Source organism: Podarcis gaigeae (genome assembly GCF_964106915.1).
Source record: "Podarcis gaigeae genome assembly, chromosome: 9".
Lineage (NCBI taxonomy): Eukaryota > Metazoa > Chordata > Lepidosauria > Squamata > Lacertidae > Podarcis > Podarcis gaigeae.
In genome coordinates, this window is record NC_139685.1 from 15,986,560 (window position 1) to 16,006,902 (window position 20,343).

At 42.5% G+C, this 20,343-nt stretch overlaps 1 protein-coding gene across 6 annotated transcripts in view; it reads left to right on the forward strand.

Moving 5' to 3' along the window:
• Positions 1 to 20,343, forward strand: part of PCDH7 (protocadherin 7) — a 400,066-nt gene that overhangs the window by 48,743 nt on the left and 330,980 nt on the right. Inside the window, exons 2-3 of one of the 6 annotated variants that reach the window (XM_083754851.1) lie at positions 15,760 to 15,856; positions 17,449 to 19,307. The exons of 4 other annotated variants lie outside the window; for them this stretch is intronic. In XM_083754851.1, the coding sequence (XP_083610977.1) occupies positions 15,760 to 15,834 (75 nt within the window). In that variant the 3' untranslated portion in view covers positions 15,835 to 15,856; positions 17,449 to 19,307. Of the gene's footprint in view, positions 1 to 15,759; positions 15,857 to 17,448; positions 19,308 to 20,343 lie in introns of those variants that run through there. One more of the 6 variants, XM_083754850.1, reaches the window with a different exon arrangement.

The following is a 20,343-nucleotide window of genomic DNA, read 5'->3' on the forward strand; positions in this document are numbered from 1 at the left end:
TCTTGCGTACTAAGCCAAAGTACATGTATGCTTCACTCCTTTCTACCGAATGGGGGAAAAAACCTGAAGGGTGAGAGATTTGGGGCTTTGGTGTTCATTGCAGTGACATTGAATGACAGCAGTCCTCATGAATGTTCACAACCATCTTAAGTTGTCCTACTGTGCTGCTGCTCAGGGTGGGTGAGAAGGTAGAATTAGGAACCTGATTGCTCAGAGAAAGTACAATTTAAGGCACTGGCAAATCTGGGGTGTCTTACTCTTTTCCTCCCCTCCCCCACATATAAAGAATTTGAGCAACTTTTAACCCCCTTTGTATTGGTCCTTATATTGGTTGCCAACCTGAATGGAGCCTTGCTATTTTTCCAGGGCGATTTCCTGCCTAGGAAATGACTTGGAATTGATTTTTCTTTTTTTTTATCTTGATACGCTCCGACTCTGAAGTAATATAAAATCTTTGTCTAATAAATGTGTAGCAAGGCTTTTGTGAGCCATCAGAGTACCGTGACATTCTAGTGTATTGATTTTTGCACAGCCGCGGTGTGACGGAGTTAGGGGTAATGGGACAGCAGAGAATTGGGATCTGAATTGTGCACCAAGACTAGCAACTGGCTTGACGGGCATTTCAAAGCAACAGTGATAACTGTATTCTCTTGTTTCTTCTGCATAAGCTTGAAAGGACTAGATGAAATTCTGTATTACACTTCTTGATACAGGTCCACACCAAACCCTTTTGTAGCCCTAAGGGAGAATTAATTCTACTGTCCTACTGCATTTTCTCACATGCTAACAGAGATGTATGGGACCAATTGTGAATAGTCCTCAAAGCCTTCATTAATTTCACCCTCTACTTTCCCACTTGAAATATGTTATCTTGCATGGAGTGAGGGAAAAGGGGCTGCATTCAGTTCCTGCTTGTGGACTTCCCATAGGAATCTGATTGGCCACCGTAAGAATAGGGTGATGAACTAGATAGGCCATTGGCTTAGTCCAATAGGCTGTTTTTATGTTTGTGTGTGTGCGCATGAAAAAATTGGGAGACGATTGGTCACCATTTGTTCCATCTGCTTTTTCAGCTGAACAAGTCTTACTGAGTTTCATGGTTTCCCACACAAAATAAAATCTTGATTATATGATTATTATGTGAGCAGTGGGGGGACCCGTTGGATTTCAGCCAAACTATACCTTTGCAAACTAATCATAGGTGTAGAGGATTTATGGACGTGAACCAATCTGTCTTTGTCAGCTTTCAATTTATTGTAGTATGTTCCTGACATTTTGCATGCTTGGATGCTACCCTGACCTACAAATGAAAAAAAGAAGAAAAAAAGAAATGCTTTCTATAATATAGGGTTTTCCTCCCTGTTTTCTAACAGCATAAGTATTTTGCTTAAGCAGATTTGCTAGAAAATGACAGTTTTGAAAAATTGGACACAGTGGTTGCTGGAAGCATTTCAGTTCCAGGCAATCTAAATAGTGTAGAGGGGATGAAATATCACTGTGTTTTAAAGATGACAGTTTTGTCAAAGATTCTTTTTCACTCTTTGGCTTAAAACAAATTGAGTGAATCAAGTACATCTATTTAAACCATGTGTGCACTCATCGAAGAAAGCACCACCTTGCATAAGCCTTTCTGCTCAGTGCCCCAGTGATGAAGCTGACTTAATAATTGTAAGACAGAAGACCAAAGAATATACTTTTCTTTTTTTGTAATTGCTAGTTCAACACAGCCTCAAATCACAACAAGCTTCTGAGGGACATTCTACCTGTGTAGAATATACTAAGTTTAGACTGCGTCTGCACTCCAGACTTTTAAATGGAAGCTGGAAAAATAAAATGTTGCAGCGCATCCTTATAGCCAGCCATGCTGCTTTCTAGAATGTGATGAGCTGTAAGGTATTCAAACAGGAAGACACTCCAGTTCTCTGAGTGCCCATGTCTCAGGCAACCCACATTCAGCTACTAAGCAATTTCGGAGAAGGGGTACTTGGTTAAAAAAACACCAAACACTCCTGCAAACCTCAAGAGTTGCCCTCTGTTCATATTTCCCTCTTGTTTCTCAGTGCCTTATTGCTGTCAGTACTCACCGCCTGTGCTTGCAATTAGAAGAAGCGAAACTAGTTTTACAATCATCCCATCTCCCACAGGGAACCTGAAAGACAGTATAACTTTGTGGATTTCTAATGGAGAGATCTCAGCACCCAAAGCACAGTTCCCAGGATCTGAAGGTGGAGTAAACCACGACAGTCTAACTCAAAAGTGGCTCGCCATGTGGGAAGGAGCTCCTGCGCTACCTTTGTGATGGCCTGGGAATCTGATTCAGAGGCTGAACTGGAGGAATCCCAGCCTGCACAGGAGTCCCCGCCTCCAGGGCCGGATGAGCCAGAGCAGGGGCTTTAATCTGAAGGGCCCTCACCTGGGCCGGATCCTCAGGAGCAGACACCAGCTGAATCCGCTCTGGCTCTGGAGGTGATCGAGGACCCATTGCCTGCAGGCGCTCCTCTCCCAGCCCTGTCAGGGGAAGGTGAGGTTGCCTCTGGGTCCAGTAACCCTCCAGCCTCTCCTGAGCTGCAGAGGCTCAGGGCAGAGAGGCGGAGGGAACTAAGTTCTCTCAGGAGGAGTGCTCACCTTAAGGCCAGGAGAGGCGAGTCACCAGGAGAGACGAGGCCTCAGAGGAGATAAAGGCCAGTCAGCCCAGTCCCAGGTTGCAGGAGCAACATCATTGGTTACCTGTTCCTGCTGGTACCCTGTCCTGATTTCTGCCAGAGTTCCTGACCACACCCAACTCCCTGCCTTGGACCCTGCTTCAGCCTTGGACCACGCCGCATGGTAACCCCCCGGGACCAGCACAACCTTCCTGGCAGGTGGGTTGCAGTTGCTTACCTGGAAGGTGGTGATGCTCAAGGTAGCAGGGAGGTTGGTGTGGTGCAAATGAGCCAGCAAGAGTGCCATATTGGCTCTGCTGGTGCACTTGCTGCTGCCATGCCTTCCCAGTAAGCAACAGTGACCTGCAAGGAAGCTGGCAGCTCCATCCCACCTAGTGAGCTGCTCCTAAATTAATTCAGGGATGCTCAATGGCCCAGCAACATATGGAGAGACACAGAGAGACACAGATTCTCCACGCCTTGTTTAACTAACCCAGATAAGTCTGCAGTGTAGATTGAACACTCAGGACATTTTGCCCACAAGTTTGTTTCTGCCATCATTTGAAAACAGTGGGCATGATCACACAATATTGCTCATTAGCAGAGGCCAGGCTCTTATAAATAATAATAATAATAATAATAATAATAATAATAATAATAATAATAGCCCACCCATCTGGCTGGGTTTCCCCAGCCACTCTGGGCGGTTCCCAACAGAATATTAAACAGAATAAAACTTCAAACATAAGCAACTTCCCTAAACAGGGCTGCCTTCAGATGTCTTCTAGGCCAACATTTGTTCGTTCACATTAGGGATGGGTAATATTTTCCAGCCTGAGGACCAGGGGCAGTGGTGGGTGAGTGGGGCCGGAAACAGAAGTGGGAAGAGCAATGGATGCAAATTTTACTTTTGTGCAGTACACAAGTTTCTACACATGTTCACATATCCCTCCTATAGCTTCCATCAATGGAAGCAAGAAGCTTCACCAGGGTTCAAAACCACATTCCAAGCAAGCAAAAACACCCTAAAGAGGGTTAAAAGAGGACGTGTGATGGATATGGCTTGGGGGGAGAGAAAGTCCTGAGGGCCAGATACAATAGCCTGGAATACTGCATTTGGACTCTGAGCCAGACGTTACCCATCCCTGGTTGGCATGCTGCCTCTCTGCTAGTTTACAATTTTAAAATGCTAAAAGCAAACACACAACACAAAATATAGAATAGCAGGTCCTCCCAGGTTTGTGCCTATAGTAGCTATTTACATGACCTCGGGATTGTCTTTTGCTTTCCCTTGGGGTACTGACATATATTCAGGTTGTTTGGGAGAAAGTATGGGAAGCACAAGGAGAAGGGGACGACAGAGGATGAGATGGTTGGACAGTGTTCTCGAAGCTACTAACTGCGGGAGGCAGTGGAAGACAGGAGTGTCTGGTGTGCTCTGGTCCATGGGGTCAGGAAGAGTCGGACACGATTAAACGACTAAACAACAATGGGAAGGACTGCCAGTTAGTGGTGCATTATCATCCCTAACAAAGTGGCATGCTCTTGACAAATGTTAGGACTTCTCCATAGGTGCACTCACTCAACATTTGTAGTGGTCCTCACCAATGGTTTTTGACCCAGTTGAACATTCTTAATTGAGAATTGATAACAGTGTGAGATGTGGTGATGATTTGAAAGCTGTGGTCCTACACACAATGACACTTAAATGAAATGACACTTAAATGAAATCAATAGGACTGAGAAACCCTTTTATTAAAATGCTCTAGGACTTATGACTCTGACTGCAGTACGGGATGGATTGTGTTCTGTACTGTATCAAGCTCCCTTGTGATGTTGACTCTAAAATAAGCAAGGATCCCATAACTACATCCATATATTTTCCCTGCCTCAGTGTATTTCAACATTTAAAATAAATTGACATTTATAGGCATGCAATTAAAGCACTATGCACAGTTTGGCCCAGTGCCATCATTTCAGAGTGAACAATGTCTGTTGAAAACATGGCATTTTTGTAATCATTCTTAGAATTAATTTAAAAGTAATTCTAGGTATCCAAAGTTAAAATAATTAAGACTTCTATTTTCCTTTCTTTTTTAAATCTCACATTAAGGATCATAAAATCCATTTCCATAAACAAAATGTTTGTAGAGAATAAAAAGGCAATTATTTGCCTGCACATAAAATTCATATGACAATTCAGCAGAGTTTAATTAAACCAGTACATCACGCTATATTTATAAGACAAAGGAATATCAAATAAGTTTTTTTTCCCCTTGTTAGGGACCGTTGCATTTCTCTTTGATTAAAAACCTGAAAATGTGTGGAAGAAACTTTTCCCTCCAAGGGGGAAAAAAGCCACCACTAAAATTGTACATCTATATTCTTTAAATAATATATTCTATGTTACTCTTATTCTATGGTCTCCCACAAGTCATTTCCCTTGTCTGCCTTAATGGAGTACAACTGCTCCACTGGATTCTATAAAAATGGGGGGGAGGGGAGGAAATCCTTCATTCACCCAAACCACTGTTTTCCATGTTCTACACATAATAGTCACCGAGTGGATTGTATGGTGTACTGCACGGATAGCCAACTTGGTGCTCTCAAGATATTGCTTGACTCCAACTCCCATAAGTCCCCACCAGCATGACCACTAGTGAGGAATTATGGGAATTGTCACCCAACCACTTCTGGAATGCTTGAGCTATTCCCATAAGGGGGGGGGGTAGTTTAATTACACAGCAATCAAATTCACTTATTGGTTGACAGGTGAGTGGCCCTGCCTTTCTTTCAATATGGCTTGCAATTGGCGGGGGAGTTGTCAAAATGGGTTCTCAGCTGGGAAAGAGGCCTTACCCCTGAAGTAGCTTGTTCTATAGATGGCATGTGGAGAGAAGGGGAAAGGGAAATATTGCAGTGGGAATTCAACTCTAGAGGGATTTCAAATCAAGAGGGAGACACCTTTTCTTCCTCAGGACCTGTCCAAGCACAGAGGCAAGATTTTTTTTACCAGGTGGATGTCTCTGAAAGTGGGAGTGTAGAAAATAAGCACCCAAAGCTGATGAACCAGGCTAAGTCAGTCCTCTTTTATCACAGCAGTACCCTTGTCTGGAATCTCCTGAAGTTCCAGTTTCTCTGTGGTACAAGGATGGGCACATAGTCAGGAGTGCCAAACACATAATTAGGCCAAGTCTCTGCCAGTGAAGCTAATGGCAATTGTACAGAGGAAGCTCAGGAGCAGAGAATTGTGGAGGATACTGGTTGAGCTCAGGGGTTCCAAGACCAGCTTCACTCTCTGATTACAAAGGTTTACAAAAGATTAGGGCATGCTTAGATGATGATTTCTAGGTTCCTTCTTAAAAAAAAACACCTGTGGATGGGGTGTGTCTAGGTTTAGGTGGCATTCAAAAGTACATCTTTATAAAAGAGACTCTCAGAATCTCTCAGAGCTCTCCATACCCAATCAACAGATGATACAGTGTTGCTTTTAGATTAGGAATCAGAGGATGTTTGGACATTAACAATTTCAAAATCCTATGCCCACGAGGTGGTAGGTAATACTTTACAGTGTCTGGAAGCGATAAATGCATCACCCCCATCTTCTTGCTGCTGCTGCTGCTGCTGCTGCTTCCTAGTGTGTTTTTAAATACATTTACAAATCATTTAGTTCCATGAATAATGCACTTCTCTGAAAAATCACTTCCCTGGCAATCTCCTGTGACCTTGAGTGTGTGCAATGAAGACCTTACATAGCAACAAATTACAGTGGCAGATACAATTCCGGGCTGGTTATAAGTTAGCCACTTAGGCTCCTTGATAAAATAGGTAAGGAAATTGACACAGCACTTCTTTATGCAATTGCATTTCAAAAAATATATACATTTGTGTCACTTTCCATTTGGCAATCTTGGCCTGTAACATCAGCTTTCTTGTTTTCACTTCAGTGGGGGCTAGGTGACGGCTTTGTATAAATCACTGTCATTTTAAGGAAACATTTAGAGTTCCAGATCATAGCAGAAAAGCAGCCGGGAATGTTTTCCGAGCACAGAAAATAGCTAGCTAGCATGCTTTTAAAGGGAGCATTGTGGGTGATGCTGGCTGCAATGGCATTTAAGGACATTGCAGCTTACTGTGGACTCCCAGCTTCTCATTAGTATGGAGCAAATGTAGTTGTGCTTGCCTCCAGCACCTCATTTTCCTTTGGGATATGGTGGCAAAGTTTTGTTTCCAAGCAATCCAGAGAATGCTTGCAGCACAGTCCTCTATTGGGCTGTGCCTTGAAGACAGTTTGGAAGCTGCAGCTTTGACAGAATGTAGCATCCCCTAAAGAGAAACTGGGAGGAGGTAGCATACGGCTTCAAAGTTTGGGCCAGCTGCACTGGCTATCAGCTGAGTGGCAGCCCAATTTGGCTGTGCTGGTGCTCACCTCAGAGGCCTCTGTCAAGCATGGAGAATGCTTTCCAGACTGAGACCCACAATACCTTCTGGGCAACATTCTAGGAGCCGTGTTGATTGATTGATTGATTGATTGATTGATATATTTCCGGCCCATTCCAGACGTCATGAGGCACATGAAAAAGGTCCCCACATGATAAATGCAGAGTCCAGGACAGTTTATATGGGGAAAAGCGGTCCTTCATGTTTTGTGGTCCTGAGCCATTTAAGGCTTTATAGGTTGAAACCAGCACTTACAGGTCAAAACCAACCAATTGTGGGTGGGCCAGGGGCAAAGTGGGTGGAGATATGTAAAATAGGCTGGTTTTTATGGACACTCACCACCCACTATCCTCAATCTCGGCAACCAGTAGTCATTATCTGAGTTCAATTATATATATATATATATATATATATATATATATATATATATATATATATATATATTCTAGGCAGGCAAAGGCATTCAAGGTGTGTGAGAAACAAAGCCAGTGAGGGGCTATATAGCCTATAGAGAGGGTGGATGGCTGAGGAGGAACTTCTAGACTGATGAGAGCTCTGAAGACAAAACAGAGAGGCTTGGCCCCTGGGCCTGAGGTTCCCCAGCGTAGGTCATCTAACCACTAGTGAAAGTATGAGATATTAGAAAGTATGAGATATGTGGAGACAAATTTCCTTAAATAGAAAGATAATTGATTCTCTATACCATATGGGATGTTTTCTTCAAAATATACCTCACTATGTGCTGAGATCTTCTAGAGACACCTTGCTGTGTGTTTGTTCTTTTGCTGTGACATTGAATTGTTGAATCATTGAATTGTAGAGCGGGAAGGGACCCTGAGGACCATCTAGTATTCTAGTCCAACCCCCTGCAATGCAGGAATATGTGGCTGTCCCATAAAGGGATCAGACCTGCAACCTTGGTGCTATCAGCATCCACTCAAACCAACTGAACTATCCATGAACCACAGAGGTGTGCCAGCTTTCCATCTGCTCTCCCCCCCCTTCTGACATTTACCTTTCCTTGCCAGCTTAACAGTGCAATACTATGTGTGTTTACTCAAAGGTAGGCCCTGTTTTGGTGCTGTGGGTAAAACCTCAGCGCCTAGGACTTACCGATCGCATGGTCGGCGGTTCAAATCCCCGTGGCGGGGTGCGCTCCCATTGTTCGGTCCCAGCGCCTGCCAACCTAGCAGTTCGAAAGCACCCCCGGGTACAAGTAGATAAATAGGGACCGCTTACCAACGGGAAGGTAAACGGCGTTCTGTGTGCTGCGCTGGCTCGCCAGATGCAGCTTGTCACGCTGGCCACGTGACCCGGAAGTGTCTGCGGACAGCGCTGGTTCCCGGCCTATAGAGTGAGATGAGCGCACAACCCTAGAGTCTGGCAAGACTGGCCCGTACGGGCAGGGGTACCTTTACCTTTTAGGCCCTGTTTAGGACAATGACACTTTCTCTCATATAGGTAAATATAGCATTGCAGCCTTAAAAAAAAAATGTTCTCAAAAGTAATCGCTAATTATCATGATCGGTTTTATGCTGCTTTATTGATATACTTTTTTAAAAAAAAATGTTTCTAATTCCTTCCTTCTGTCTTTGATATGTTTTTGCATGCACTCATTTTATACAAACGTAACTTTGAGCACTGCAGGTTGTAACGGAAGCAACTGATGCAGAAATGTCATTAAATAAATAGTTAACTAGCTACGGAGCTAGCAATAAATGAAACAGAACTAGTTGGAAACATGAAATGTGTGCGCTTTACTACTGTAGTATGTGATCCTAAGCATATTGAACATGTAAGAAGTCCCACAAAATTCAGAGCAGCATTAAGAGCTAGTGTAATATTGGTGAAAGTTGCCAGTTCAAATCCAGTTTTGTTGTAAACTCTTTGAATTGCCTTAAGCAAGCTGCTTCCTTCATCAACTTTCTCCTCCCACCCAGTAATATGAAAGATAATAAGGAAACAATAATTTTAGGCTGCCATACAGAGTGGTTATTGTAAACATGTACTTTATAAGCTGAACACTTGAACACTGAGCACTTGAAACGTACGATATAAATGCTCAGCATTGTGTCTAGCAATGCCATTAAGAACCTGCAGCATAGCAGTCTAAGTTTGTGACCTTGAACTGTAAATAATAGTGCTAGAGTGGGCTGGTTCGTGCATCCTAATAATTCTCCATGTGAAGCTACTACATGGAAGAAGCGGTGCATAAGGTAGCACAGCAACTTTGATCAGGCCTGGCTTGCTTGTGTGAAATCTCACCTTTCAAGGATGAGACAAAGCAGCCGATACACTGCTTCCTCAATGCAGCTGAATCTGTTTGTGTTTTTGTTTTTTTCTGAGAATGGGCTGGAGAGAAGGATTTTAGAATGTAGGGACTAGTAATACAGTGGTACCTCGGGTTAAGTACTTAATTCATTCCGGAGGTCTGTTCTTAACCTGAAGCACCACTTTAGCTAATGGGGCCTCCTGCTGCCACTGCGCCACCAGAGCACGATTTCTATTCTCATCCTGAAGCAAAGTTCTTAACCTGAAGCACTATTTCTGGGTTAGCGGAGTCTGTAACCTGAAGCATATGTAACCTGAAGCATATGTAACCTGAGGTACCACTGTACTCCTGTATTACTTTTCTTGCTTATGCATGACTTTATGGACACTCTATATGAAGGATTTTAGAGAGGTTGGGGGGACGACACACTGAGGGTATATATATATATATATATATAATGAGGGGGCGTTACTGGCAAGCCAAATGTCATTTCAACTGAAGCAACACAAGCAACCTCTGCCACAGCCATTTTAGGAGGCCCTTGGGAAAACTGACTTGGCATTATATGGTGTCAAGGTATGACTCCTAAGTATGTCCAGAGAAGATGGGTATGGTGCATGGAAATCTCCCCTCCCCATGGACAATTCCTGACCTCTAGCCACTCTTCTCTTTGAGTGCAAAACTGGCAGACTAAAATTTGAGCTGTTCCTGGCATAATCCGAAGCAGTGGAAAAGCGCATCAAAACGCAAGCAGCAATCCTGTTTCACAGCATACAGGAAATGCCCTTAAAACATTTGTCATATTATCTGCATTAAGTAATGTGGAAGGTCCGGAGAGCATGGATGAGATCATAGCACTGCTACCCACACAGGAAGGTAACATTCGAGACAGATGCATTCCAGAATTAAAAGCAAGCACATAGATTTATACTTGAGGGAGGAAATGTGGCTCAGAATATGTTCCACCTTCCACATAGGCCAAGCTGAGAAGCATTCTTAAATAGACACAAAGGCATCGTTTAGCTGGAAACAAGAGCTCACTGCACCTGTGAAATAACTGTGCTGAATGCCAGTGCATCAGATTTATATATATATGGAGTTCTACTATGGCCACCATAGTGACAGAGAAGGGCAGATTCTCTCCCTCCACCCTTACACACCTGTGCGTCAGAGCCCATATGCTTATAGCTCAAGAGTGCCTAACCAACTCACTGATTCATCATTAAACAAAATCTCTTGTTTGCAAGGTTTATGATCTAACTGCAAAAGTATTTATGGAAATGTATTGCCTAATATCATGTGATATAAAATCTGCTGGAGACAGGCGGAGCCTGTGGCCTGTCAGATGCTGTTTCACTATCCCCTGCCAGCATGGTCAGTGGCCAAGAATGATGGGATCTGAATTCCAACAACATCTGGAATGCTACTGGATCTCCATCCCTGGTATAAATATTCAGTTGTTATAGTCTTCTCTCTTCACAAGGTCAGACTTGCAAGCCTGGATTGGCTATAGCCATTTCCATCGACTTTAGTAGGATGGAGAAGACACCCTACTGAACTGTTTCCCCTTAGGAATGTGTTCTTTAAGCCTGTTCCCATGTTGAATGTCTGGGCCTAAGAGATCTGCCTTTCCTGCAAATATTGATTCTTTCCCTCCCTTTCCATACTTTTTGCTGACTGCAAGAATTTTAGCATGGTGTAATGCTTTCTCTTACACGCGCGCACACACACACTTTTATATGCATTGTGTCATCATTCTGCAGTCAAAATTTTGAGCATTTTTAATAACCTGAATGAACAAAACAGTCAATAACATAGTCATCAATTGCTCATTGACTACATACAAGGGCATCTATCATGACTACATGGCGAAGTAATCCTTTGCTTTCCAGCATAGCTTCAGCCTAGATTAATTAGCATTCAATCATTATACCACCATTACCTTGCAGCTGATTGTTGTATTAATTAAAGTATTTGCTTTGAAACCTTTACGGCTGGTTCATACACACATACATAGCACCTGGTTACTCGAAACTTGATGAGTATATGAATTGACTGTTGAAAAGCACTGGGTCACAGGATGGACTGTCAACAGATTAAATAATGTTTAGTTGATTAAACATATGCATTTTGGTGCATGAAGCATGCTTTCAAGATGGTAGATGAAAATCCAGCTGTCAGTTTGTTCAGAGACTTAGTAAGGGCAACAGGTCAGGCACCAGTGCAGCTTTCCATAAGTTCTGTGCCTGAAGCCTAACGCAGAAAAGTGCATTTAGTCATTGATTACTGATGTGGTAGAGAAGATTTTTGGCACAACAGCTGTGCAGAAGCAGTCTATACAATATAATATACAATATAATTTTTGAATTTGATCATGCCTTTGAAAGTCCACAAACCTTAACTTCTTTATTGCCAGTGTGAGGAGGAAGTTGTGTACTGTTTTGTATCTTCCTGAGCGTTAGCGATATTATTTATGCCAAAATTGTATGGCAATATTTTGTATCTGGGTTTTTTCTTGCCCCTAGAGAATCAAAATTTGTTGATGATTTTGCTGAGAAAAGTTCCTATAAGCTAGCTGAATTTGCTTATTTTCAAAAGTCATTTATTTTAATCATAGTTGATTCACATTTATCGATGGCTGTTGGTTCCTGGTTTCAGTTTGGGCCCATCTTTGCCTTATTCATGGGTTTGTTTCTTCCTTGGACACTGTCTGCTCTCAATTTAGCATTTGGCTAGTAGATTTCTAATAAGCCCTTCAAAGTTCCCCTTTTTAATCTCATGCTAAATTATAATTGGATGATTTTCCAACTGAAAATCATGGTTGTAATAAAATCCATCTGTTGCCCGTTAACAAGAAAACCTCTTTGTGGAGGAGTCTAGCTCATTTATTTTATGGCTTTCCAGTTCTCTTGAGAATGTTAAAAAATATGCATGTTGCTCAGGTTTATTGCCTTTGATATAAACAAATGATGCTTAACACCACAAGTGGGCAAACAGATTGATCTATTCTTGTTGCTGAACACATGAACTTATGAAGCACCTTCAGATGCATTACAGAAATCTAGCCTACTGAGGTCTATTCCTGAAACTCTCCACAGCTTCAAATCAAGGCAAAGCTCTACTGCTGTCCATTTCCACTACCATGAGATGTGGAGGTATTTGCAAAAAGTGCCAACACATTGTCTTAGACCTAGAGTCAGGACTTTCAAGAGAGTTTGATCTGTATCCATAAGGGACAACCTTATGGAGCTGTTGTACCTGCACTGCGTAGGTAGAGACAGGTGGACTTTATTGAGTCCCTTAATGGCCCTTTCCTCTTACATGACCCAGCTCTCGAGCACCTCTGGGAGTTACCTTCTTATTCTGTGTAGGCCATAATGCATGGGAGGCTTTGAACTGCTTAAAGAGCCCTGTGTTGCTAGATGTGAGCTTCAACCCAACCCTGGGTCACTAACCAGTGCCCCTGGTCAATGTTGCTCCTGAGGACCTGGGGGTGATGTGGTATGGTCCAGAGCTCTAATGGCATTCTGACAAGGCATTGAGGACCCTAGGAGTGGAGCCCTGCTCCACTCAAGAAGGATCTCATCCTGGAAAACATTTTCTGGCTGTGCTTCAGGGGCTGTTGATGCCTGAGGTACCCATCTGTTCTAGGAACCACCATTGGATTCTACTCCTATTCCACTTTAAGGAAAGTTTCATTTGGTCTGACTGTTTTAACTAGAAACTTTAGGAACTGAACCAAGGGCCTACATGCAAATCATGGTCTCAACTGCTGTGCTTCTCCTCTCATTATGCCTTACTCACACAGTAACAGGCAGATACTCTGTGCACCTGAACATCATTTCACACAAGCAATGTGATGCTTATGTTTAAGCAAGAAGCCATAGGATCAAGTTGTATGTATCTTCTCTCATCAGCTATGGTGCTGTCATCTCAAACACATCTATGTTTGTGGTTTGTTTGGGGTGGAAATTCCCATTTTTGTAGGCACTCTTAATATTTTATTTTCTAGAGGAGACACACAATCTTGTTTGTGCATTAGCATGAATGTGTACTGGATGGGTTGGAATCAGATCTGTCATCCTGCTCCCCATACATTCAATTGCTTGCCAGAACAGGACCAGGTAGGCATGTCTCTCTCTCCTCAAGGTTGGAAGTTATGGGAAAGCGAAGAAGAAAGACCCCCTACACATAAAGAGTAAAGGTGCTTCTGTGTGGTCAGTTGAATGCAGGGAAAGGAAGAAAGTATCAGGAATAGGTTCATGCCTGCCATCTCGCTCCCCTCCTCCAGGTTTGATAAAGCACGTGAAATAGGCTATGATTATATTACCGGATGGGCTGTGTGGGTAGAGCAAATCTCAGATGACTTGATGCAGGGTGTAATCAATGCACAATCAATGCAAACTGTACATCTGCGCAACCCGTTTTTGTTGTTGTTGTTTGCAAATTCATGGAGACAAATGCAGTAAAATTGAGCCCCCAGTTTCAGAGATAGCATGCCACTTGGTGCAGCCAAGACCCTCCCTCAGAACCCTTAGTAGCATCTGGCAGAGTGGCTGTGTTCCACAACTAAAGTAGCACAGTGTGTAGGCTCCCAGATGGCTTTCCTCTGAGAACATTGCATTTCGATTAGGGAACAGACACGACTTATTTGAGGACATTTGGACAGTTTATTGAAGACATTTGGAAAACTTTTATTGTTGATGATCTCTCTCTCTCCCCCCCCCATCTCTCTCTCACTCATATATACTATCATACAGGTTTCTTCTTCTTAGGGATTATTTACACCTTAAATGCCCTTTTAACTTAATTCATAGGTCGCTTCCCAGACTGTCCTTATTTTTCAGGAGGGATTCAAGCACATACTGGAAATTTAGGCATGCACAGTTACAATGAATTAACATTGCACCAATGGGGGGGGGGAGAGAATCCAGTTGTTGTTTCTGCAGTTAGGAAAGTGACAGGGGAATGCATCAAAGAATGTGGGATGCATGAATGATTAATGGGAAGACATATAAACACCACACAAGCAAATCAGAATGAATTTTCATTGTTGTTTAGCTTCTAAGAAAGCAAATCAGAATGAATAATCAGTATGACTGGGCATCATCTAATCACCGCACAAGCTTTGTGGAAGCAAATCATGATGGATGTTCAATAAACAAGGTTGTCTGGAGAAGCCCATAGTTATTTCCTGAGAACTGCTGCTCTGTGAAGAGGCTGGGAGTGTATCCAACTGAGGAGTCCCCGCACTTCACCTAGCTACAATTCACAGGATTCTTTGGGGAGCGCATGGCACTTAAGTGGGCATAAAGCCCATCTTAGTGTAGATAAGTGAGCTGCTTTACCGTTTCTCTTGGGATAGGAGTAAATTGTGTGGATATTTTAAGGATTAGAGAACTCTACGGCATGATTGTGGACAACCTGGGAGTTGCAGCCATTTGCACAGAACAAGTGCTAGCAATTAGTAAAATACACATTCGGAAACTGTGTAACAAAACCCAGCCGTGTGTCTTGCTTGCAGGAGGCAACCTGTAATGTTCATGTTGTTTTGTATTTTAAGCCATGCAATCAGGCAAAATAGCAACAATCTGCTGTTCTGGTCAAGGTCAACAGATAATGGAGAGGTGCCTCTCAAGGACCCAGCTTCTCAAGGACAGCTGTGGCCCTTGGCTTGAAATGCGTTGTGGGGCAGAATTTAGCTGTGGTATTATGGGACCCTTGGGGGCAAACCACATCCATTGGGTCCCCTTAGCTTAGAAGGGGGGGGGGAGAGACATGCAAACTGAAAATTCTCATTCCTTTGGAGCTCTGACCTTGTTGGTATTCTTTGCAAAGCAAGAACAGTGGCACTATTGAAACGGGGACCCTTTGATAATTTGCTCCCAGCAATGCCTGATTCTCCTCCCCCTCCTCCCCTCTTCCTCTTCTGAAAATAAGTTTATTATTTTACATTGATTTGCATTAAGATCATATAACAATTGACATTAAAATCTATTCAATTCACTGATCTTTCCTTTCAACCTGACCTTGATATTGAGGACGGTATTTAAGAACACATTGTCTTTCACTATGATGCAAAACTTTCTATTTGCTTTCCATTTGTATTTTTGTAACATTTTAAAACGAACCATTAGAGATGTTAAAAGGGAATATCCTTCTTGCTCCAGCTTCCTCTTGTTGCATGAAAAAGGCTGCTTCATATGTTGTGCCAAGGTGGAACCCTACAGCATGTCTTTGCTCAATTGGGCTCTTGAGAAGTTATATCTAGCATTTCGCTGTTCAGCTCTGTGATGCTTTAAGTAGGGACTGTATTTGCTTCCCTAAGGGCACCCCACCCCTTGCCACATAGCAAAATGCTTTTGAATCTCCCTGGTGTATAAAACCCATTTTATTATGATGCAGGATGTGTGGGCAGGAAGAGAGGAGTTGCTGTCAGGAAGAGAAAAAATCAAAGCCCTTCTGCATCCCTGGCGCTAACCATGCACATCTCCAGATAGAGGCCAGTATACTAGAAGCATTCTATTCTGTTTTGCTGAGCTTTGGCTCATCGTGTCTTTTCTATGAGGGATCAGTAATTCCATTATAAGGTTTGTGTGCACACGGATCACATTTGCTCTGGCACAGGGTTTCCCAAACTTGGGTCTCCAGCTCTTTTCGGACTACAGTTCCCATCATCCCTGACCACTGGTCTTGCTAGGGATGATGGGAGTTGTAGTCCAATAGCAGCTGGAGACCCAAGTTTGGGAAACGCTGCTCTAGCAGCTCCATGCATTCACTTCAGGGATCACTGGCACTAACTAACTATAATAATAATAATTTATTTTTTATACCCTGCCCATCTGGCTGGGTTTCCTCAGCCACTCTGGGCGGCTTCCAACAGAACACTAAAATACAATAACCTATTAAACATTAAAAGCTTCCCTAAACAGGGTTGCCTTCAGATGTCTTCTAAAAGTTTGGTAGTTATTTTTCTCTTTGACATCTGGTGGGAGGGCGTTCCACAGGGCAGGTGCCACTACCAAGAAGGCCCTCTGCCTGTTTCCCTGTAACTTGGCTTCTTGCAGTGAGGGAACTGCCAGAAGGCCCTCGGCCAAGGACCTCAGTTCCAGGTAGAACGATGGAAGTAGACTCTCCTTCAGAAGCAACCCCCAACCAGATTTCAAAACCCAAAGCAACTTGCCACTCCTGGGATGTAAGCAGAGACTTGGAGTGAGCACTTACATTGTGGACTGGAGCCAGCCACAGGCCAGATGTTGAGATTGGAAGCCGGTGCTACAGAGGACACATGCAGAGACTGAAAGCAGCTGCCTCATGTCTCCTCTTCCACACCCCTCCCACAGTGCCAAGGCTATACATGTCTACTCAGAAGCAAAACCCATTGAATTCAATGGGATTTACAGCTTAGCATGTATAACACTGTAGCCTCTGGAACAGTGAGTAAAGCAAATTCGATATGATTGCAGTGCGAGTTTTTTAGGCGCCCAAGCACATCAGTTGTTGAACACTTGCAGGGCGGGTGGGAGAGCACTGCAACACAAGTCTTTCATATTTCACATTTTGATTTGGCAGGGACAACATATGGGTTCCTGGCTTTGCCTTACATCATCCGTAGTGTCTAGTTCTACCATAAAATGCATTGATACTTACGATGAATTTCATGTGGCCTCTTTATTCCCATGCTAGATCTCACTTACTTAGACAACTAATAATTTAGTAATCTACTGCAACATGATTTTTTTCCCCTTTCAGGACAAAAATGCTACATTTTTAAGGACTAGCTGGGGGGGGGGGGGAAATCACACGAAACCCAAGTAATGTTAAAACAGCCCAAGAAAAAAAGAGAGACAAAACTTAGTACGTTTCTAATTAAATAAACCTGGACCAGAATTCTGTTTTCTGTTTTAAAGTCGCATCCTCAAGAAGAATTCCATGCAATGTTATGGCTATGTACAATCTAAATCTAATGACTGGATTTAAGGGGGTGGAGATGTGAATCTCTCCTAAGAAGTGAAATCCATTGTGGTAGGAATAGGTTAGCTAAACCCTGCTCACATCCCGGTAAGCAGACATATATTTTTGTATTTTTTATAGGTGGATACAGTGCAGACTACGCAATCCCCTGGCCACATTGAGGAATCGTGTAAAATGAATGTATGTGCTCGTAAGTGAAATATTTATGAATGGAACTCCAACTCTTAGTGTATGTTGGATCATAAAAAAGACACATGACCCCTGTTCGACAATATCACCCTAAATTCGATTCCCAAGAGGAGGGGTCGCTGCAGAGCTCAAAAGACATTTAAAGCAAAAAAACTCATTATTTTTTAAACTGACTTCTGATTCATTCTTATTTTTTAAAATAATAATAATAAAATATATATGTGCAAATGATAAAATAAAATACCTCTTGGGATTGTGGTGTTTTGGGAAGAACATTCAACCGATTCAAGAGCTCCAAAGGGATGTGAGAAAGGTTTTTGTAAGATGGAGTGACCAGCCGTGGACAAACTGCATCCCATACCATCTTATGTAGAACTATGAATTGGAGAGCAAGGCATTTCTCCCCCTTCACTCTGCCTCCAAGAAGACTGGAATGCTGTCCAAGAATCTCATACAATTAGTGCTTTAGTTAGTAACTGGGGAGGATGGAGGTGAGTTTAAAATGTGTGAAAGTAAGAAACAGCTGTGCTACATAGGTAAACAAAAGAATTCCTCAAGCATGTGCTAGATCAACAAAGAAAATGGTATCTATACCTCAGAACAGATTCTGAGAAATCAGAATAAAGCCCGTCATTTAGAAATGTTGGTTGAGAAAGTATGGATTGGACCCTCTGGGTTTGCTGAGGAAGATATTCAAAGGCAATGTATGGGGGGGGGGAGAGAAAAGACAAAACCATAACCCTGTTAATTTCCCTGTCAGTAAAATGGAAAATCAAGTATTTGTCTGCCAAAACATATGTATTTAAAAATGTGTGATTGAGAAGTCATGACTTATTTATGAAGTTAGGAAGGTTATAGCTATTGAATAATAATAAAAAAGGCCTTTCCCCAATTGCAAAAGGAGAGGGTTTCGGTTTAATTAAAAGGGGATATGCATGATGTGGGCACCCTCTTTGCATTCCTGGTCCTTGTTAAGCTTAATATGTCATAAAAATTCAAAGACTATATATATATATATTTTGTAGCCAAAAGATTAAAGATTATATTTGAACATATATGAAAGTTAGAAATATTGGTTTGTGAGATGATGGGGGGGGGGAGGCTGATTATCCTGTATTCTAATTGTCTCATTCAAATCAAACATTTCCATCATCCATGGGAGAAGCAGAGGTATTTTAAAGTATTAACTACCATTTTGGGGGTTTTATTTTCTGGCCTTTACTCGTTGGTTACCCATAAGTCATAAATTTACCTTATTCAGATTGCTGGTTTATATCTGATATATTTATATGAGGCTATTACATTGCATTCATTTTAAAAAAAATTGTATATGTATACAATTACTTGACTTCACAATATGCCTTTTCTGATATTCAAATCCCAGTGTTAAAGATCACTCTTTTGGAGAAACCATCTTGCCAAAGTTAAGGACTTTTAAGTCCGCTTGATTTCAGTGAGAATAATTAAAAACATGCACTTAACTTTCCCACTGAAAGCTGTGAAACTTTAATGTACTTAACTTTGACTTGATTGTACCTGATTGATTGAAATGCATTTTTCTTCCTTTTGTATTAAGTCACACATGTTCTTTGCTATTTTTTTAAAAAAGCTGGTGGTCTGTCCACTTATGGTAATCATTCTCAGGTGGTGGAATCTATGATACGGTAGAAGTTTTGACCTCTTTATTGTATTGAGAATATATTATCAAACTTCAAAGTCTGTACACTTCTACTGTATTGATTTTTCTGTCAGCAAAATCAATAAGTAAAATTAAAATTTTTGAAAATCTATTTCTTCCTTATTATTTTTTTATTTGCTTCACAGTCCTATGTACATATTTGGGTTGCTTAACCTTGAAGTCTAATTTGAGGGTGCACTGATACGGAAACACATCAAGAGCTTCAGTAGTGCTGAATAAAATATACCACAGAATGTTTATACAATACAAAAGGAAAGAGAAGTGAAAGAAAAAGTCAGCTTTCTACTTCAGTGTCACATTTTGAGGTCATTTCAGAATGGAGCTCACATTAGGGATATATATTTATTTTGGAACAAAGTGAAAAATCGAACCTAAAAATGTACATTCAGTTTAATTTTATTGTGCTCTAAATTAACAAATAGTAGCAATGGGTTGTGAATGAGACTCCTACTTGTGACTCTCATTCATACCAATTAGGTAAAGGTAAAGAGACCCCTGACCATTAGGTCCAGTCGTGACCGACTTTGGGGTTGCGGCTCTCATCTCGCTTTATTGGCCGAGGGAGCTGGCGTACAACTTCCGGGCCATGTGGCCAACATGACTAAGCCACTTCTGGCGAACCAGAGCAGCGCACGGAAATGCCGTTTACCTTCCCGCCGGAGCGGTACCTATTTATCTACTTGCACTTTGACATGCTTTCCAATTGCTAGATTGGCAGGAGCAGAGACCGAGCAATGGGAGCTCACCCCATCGCGGGGATTCGAACCGCCAACCTTCTGAGCAGAAAGTCCTAGGCTCTGTGATTTAACCCACAGCACCACCCGCGTCCCTTCATACCAATTAGTTACCCATTTAATTGCCACATGAAGTTGGTGCAACAGCCAGAGGCGGAGCAGTGCACATGCTGTGCACCTAGTCGCAGGGCCATGGGGGCGGGGCTAGCATCCCAGGGGGCGAGACGCCCATGGGGGGCAGAGCGAGCTGCCTATGGGGGGTGGAGCTGTCAAAACAAAGGGGGAAGGGGGGAAGGCCGCCGGCAAGGTGGCGCAGCTCCTCCCCTTCCCTCGATGGCTCAGGGTAGGATTGGGAGTCATGGGCGGGTGGTGCACTGAATGTCACCCCCTCAG